General features: G+C 30.9%; 1 protein-coding gene across 1 annotated transcript; it reads right to left on the reverse strand.

Moving 5' to 3' along the window:
• Window positions 1–1,993: 1,993 nt before the first annotated feature.
• On the reverse strand, window positions 1,994–4,748 carry LOC145053478 (protein FAR1-RELATED SEQUENCE 5-like). The gene is made up of 6 exons (XM_079001534.1): window positions 3,880–4,748; window positions 3,554–3,812; window positions 3,431–3,466; window positions 2,928–3,347; window positions 2,705–2,854; window positions 1,994–2,599 (listed from the first exon to the last, which is right to left on the reverse strand). Exons 1-6 carry the CDS (start codon window positions 4,746–4,748, stop codon window positions 1,994–1,996), a joined length of 2,340 nt encoding a protein of 779 aa, XP_078857660.1.
• Window positions 4,749–5,126: the final 378 nt, after the last annotated feature.

The raw sequence follows: 5,126 nt of genomic DNA on the forward strand, positions 1-5,126 counted from the left end.
ATATAACAAATGAATTGAAAGAGAAGTTCATTAAGTTATTTTCAGATCCTATTTTTTCAAGTGTTGATAATCAAAACAATGAAAACAAAAAAAAGGGATCACATGAAAGCGTTGAATCTCAAAATGGTGACACAGGGGAGGATGATATAAGTTCTTACAAATCACCATATATGGATAAAGCTGTGAATTTATTTGATAGAATCAATTTGCAGAATGTTCTTTTGATTCAGGTTCTAATAAGATGTGCACAGGAGAAAAATAGAATGTAAGTCACTAACTCTTGGTATAATACATGTGTATATTTATTCTAATGTTGATGACATATTTTTGTTCATGTTTAAAATTAAGGGAGGTACTTTTTGAAACAAATACGGGAGAGATTATGCATAGACAAGATTTTGAGAGCATGCGGCCTGAACATGATATACATAATCGTGTGATTGATTCTTGGGCTGCTGTTCTAAATTACGAGGAACAAAAATCAAAAAGTAAACCATACCGCCTATTCTTCAATACCAAAATTATGGTAAATTCTTTTACAATTGGAACTTCTATATTTTAGTTGTAAATTGTAACAAGATATTCTAATTTTTCTGTTTTTCTATGTTTACAGAGTTCTGAGTTGTTAGATGAAACTAAATCTTTTGATGAGTTTTTTTAACTTTTGAGACTCGTGTTGATAAGTTTCTATCTAATTTCAAGGCAAATGTAGATTTCAATGATCTTAAACTCGTAAGAATATTTTATTAATTAAAATATTACATTATTAAAGGATAGGAATTATGTTAACTTTTTGATGAATTTGTTGGAATTGCAGGTGGTTTTCCCAATACATAATGGTGATCAGATGTATGCTGTTGTTTTCAACCTAACATATCCACAAGTTCATATTATAGACAACATACAAACAAAATCGTTAGAAAAACTTATGGAATGACAACTACATCATTAGTAAGTTTTCATTTACTTTTATTAAATGTATTAAAGTTACAATATAATAGATTGAATAATGTAATTTTGTTAATATACATTGCAGAAATTGTACTTTATACGATATCTGGAGAAAACTACATTTATCGTCAATAAAATCGAAGGTTTGCGATCAACAACAGTGAAGATGATGAAAATTGACTGGAACACAAAGCAGTTGACAACAGAGAATGGAACACTTTTAATGAGACATATGGAAAAATATCGTGGAGAAAAGCAAGGAAAGTGGAATGTGGAAATGGAAAAAGGCAGTGATGTAAAGGTGTTCAATTTGTAAAATTACGTGCCTTATATTCTGTTAAGATTGCTACACATGAAATCAACAACCACAAGGAGAGAGTTATCAAACAGGCAATCGAATTTGGAAAATTTGATCATGCGACTAGAAAAAAGATGTTAGAGGAAGGTATCCAAAGAATGGATGAATTGGAAATGGGTAGTAAATAGAATTTGATAGAAGTTTGGAATTTTATAAATGTGGTTATGGTGACTTAACAACAATTCCTTTTCTAATATCTATATTATTTTGAAAAAATTAGACAAAAAAAAGATGCCTAGTATTATGTAAGAAACTTGATATGGTTTATTAGGTGATTAATGCTTAATGTATAGTAGGTATTATGATCACTTCTTAATGACCATGGTAGAATATTCTAATAGAATAATGTATAATGACATCAGTATTCTATTAGAATAATATTAGATGTTGCATATACCTATATAACATTCTTACATGCATAATCTTGTATTATAATATTTTGATAACAAAGCATTATATTGCAATCATTCGTATATACTTCAAAAAATTAAAGATTGAAAATATTAGAAGAATCAATATGTTCTCAAATGTATAACACATCATCACAACCCAAATGTCTCATACATCATCACAAACCAAAACAAATAGAAAAATGTCCAAACTAAAAAATTCGAACTTTTATCTATATGGTATTATTGAACTTTCTTGAAATACGAAAAAATCGAAATATATTTCTAGACACAACTATGCACTTTGTACCTTGGAGTTATTCAACAATTTCAAACATTTCCTTGAATTATGCCCTTTAACCCCACATGTGTTGCATGATCTTGATTGCTTGTTTCCTTGAATAGTAGCCTTCTCCAAAGCACTTTTTAAACGTTTTCCTGTACCAGAACCTTTATTCTTCACCATAGGTGGATTTTCAACATCAACAACTTCAGGATTCGTAGTAGCTCCGTAAAGTTTATCAATATGAGCTTCTTTTGTAACCGATAATTTGTCTGAACCTTGTTCACCAATATCAGTCATAAAAACTTCAAGCTTCTGCATGAACTCTTCTAACTTCTTGTCCTCATTACTTAATGAAGACAAGCATTGATCAAGCATGGAAAAAACTTTGTATGCAACCTTCTCAACATTTCCAGACGAATCACCATATCTAAACGTCCTTTTCAAAACTGTGGTGGGGATAATATCTCTTCTCCATCTCTTAAGAATGTATCTTGACGGAATATCTTGTATGTCATAAATCTTTAGAATACAGAAGATGTGTCTACAAAAAATTCCAAACCGCTCAAAAAGCATGCATGAACATTTCACCGTTAGATCTTCTCTGTTGAATTCAACCTGTTTGAAAAGTATTAGGATAATAAGTATATTCAAAAAAGAAAAATTAGAATATTTTTTCAAAATTATTAGAATATTAAGTATATTCTAAAATGTCAACATTACCTCAAAATCACCTTCACTTGTGTTAAAATTCCATTCAGAATCGATGTCAACTTTTTCTTTTTTCTCAACTACTACCTTCTTCTTTGATATATTTGTCCTTTTATGTTTGACAATGCATATGTCAGAAACAATGCCTGATGTAACACTCTTCTGTGAACAAGAAACAAGTGAATGAAGAATCTCCCTCTGCACGTACCATGAGAAAAATAGTCCTGGTGTATACCATATATGCATGTTTCTCCATATCTTCAAGAGGTGTTTTGATGATTGGAATTATAGTAGATGTATCAAAATCAAATTTGATCTGATTATTCCTTTGCCTTTCCATAACAGACTCAAAAGCCTTCATGAAATTGTTTAACGTATAACCATGATGCGATACCCTATTGAATGCTGAATTCTCACTTTCCGACCGAGAAGTTGTTCTCATTAGACCTGACATCGATACATCTTTAAAATAGGCTGGAATCCAACTGCTTCTCAAATCAAACATATCTTTCATCCATTTATTGTCTTGCAACTTATATTTTACCATTAATGCATCCCATCTCATTTCAAAATCATTGACAGCAATTTTGGAGTCCCATACTATACTATTGAAGTTCGCCTTAAAAGCCGATTCATTCATTGTTTCCCAGCTTACCTTCAAAAACAATTCATATATTATTCTGTTACAATATAATATAGTATAAAAAGGCATTTCATTTAATCTATTATCCTAATTACAAAAAATATTTCATTTAATATTCTGATAAGAATATTCTGATAAGAAAAGAACAATAATGTGATATTTATATTGAAAATAATGTCATATTTATACTGATAAGAATATAACAATAATGTTAGTACCTTCAATGGAAGTTTACTTGTGATATGCCACATACAAAATCTATGTTTTGTGTATGGCAATACTATCTCAATAGCTTTTTTCATTGCTGGATCTTGATCGGTCACGACCATGATTGGTGCTTTTCCAAAACACTTCAAGAATGACCGAAGTAACCAAATATAGGAATTTGTATCTTCTCTACACAGCAAACCAGCTCCAAAAGTGACGCACCTTTTGTGATTATCAATGCCAGTAAAAGGTACAAATACCATACAATACCTAAAAAAACACAAAAAATACCATTAGAATATATAACTAAAAATGTTTATAATTCTAGAATAAATACCTGTTTGTACGATATGTTGCGTCAAACGAAACAGCGTCCCCAAATAACTCAAAGTTTTGTTTTGAAGTGTCATCAGCCCAAAAGAGAGCATTTAACTGCTTCTTGTCACATCTGTATTCGTATGTAAAATTTGTAACATTCTCTTTACGATTCTGAAGCTTTGTAATCAACAAATTTGCATCAGTGCCCCCGATGTGACAATTTATATCCCTTGTAAAAATTTTCCAATCTATCTCTAGTCCATCAACAAATTCACATCCTCCTTTTATAACGCACATTAGCCTATATGCTGTAGTTGCCCCCACCTTTGCACTCGAAAGCTTATGTATAAAAGCTTGATCAACAACATTCAACTGACGTTTAGCTCTTGAAAGATGCATACAATCTTGATTGATCCATTTGTGGTTGTGTTGTTGTTCAAAGCACCACAGGTAAACTTCTGAAGAATGTGGTATAACTTTGAATGCAACAAAAGCTTTGCAATTTGTGCGTTTACAATTACTATTTCTCAATTGCTTGTTATGATCATCACTAATTCTGTCTATGGTAGAAGTGTTTGGCAATCCACCTCTATTGCATATAAAATATTTCGAAGTTGTGATTCCACTCTTTTTCCTCTCTGTTGATTTTCTAATATCAAAACCAGATCTTAATGCATATCCTTTATACCACTTAATAGCATCTTTGATATCTTTAAAAATTGAACCCAAAGTAGGTATCCAACTAGCTTCAACCTCTGGAATCCAAAATAAAGAACCATCAGCTCCAATGAATTGTTTGCAAGAGCCATATTGTGCTGCAACATTGTCACTTTGAACTACAGAAAAGAATATACCACCATGTTCACATATAATCAGAATAATTTGCATTCATATGACTGTAATCATAAAAAACCACAATGTTATATGTGCATTATTCTATAAGCATAATATGCAGTAACATGAACTTATCACCAACACCATTCTATAAAGAATAACCGATATCAGTAACAGAATTACCTTGGATTTCCTATTGATTTCCATCATTATGCAGAATCTCTGAATCACCAGAGCTGAATTGATGATTTTCTTCATCGTAATGATCATTTCCGATGTCGTTCATATCTAAATCATACATAACTGTTACTACATTAAAAATTGAATATGTTATATGCAACTAACAATGAAAGCAATGATTACCTTGGGTTTTCGATTGATTTTCCTCGTTATGAAGAATCTCTGAATCAGTAGAACCGAACTGATGATTTT

Source organism: Lactuca serriola, chromosome 1 (genome assembly GCF_051521515.1).
Source record: "Lactuca serriola cultivar US96UC23 chromosome 1, Lser_US96UC23_V15, whole genome shotgun sequence".
Classification (NCBI taxonomy): Eukaryota; Viridiplantae; Streptophyta; class Magnoliopsida; order Asterales; family Asteraceae; genus Lactuca; species Lactuca serriola.

Coding starts and splice junctions, on each gene's coding strand:
- LOC145053478 (XM_079001534.1), bottom strand. CDS start 4,748: ATGCAAATTATTCTGATTATATGTGAACATGGTGGTATATTCTTTTCT. Junction 3,467..3,553: donor CAAGTAAACTTCCATTGAAG/GTACTAACATTA, acceptor TTTTCTTATCAG/AATATTCTTATCAGAATATT. Junction 2,600..2,704: donor CAAGTGAAGGTGATTTTGAG/GTAATGTTGACA, acceptor CTTTTCAAACAG/GTTGAATTCAACAGAGAAGA.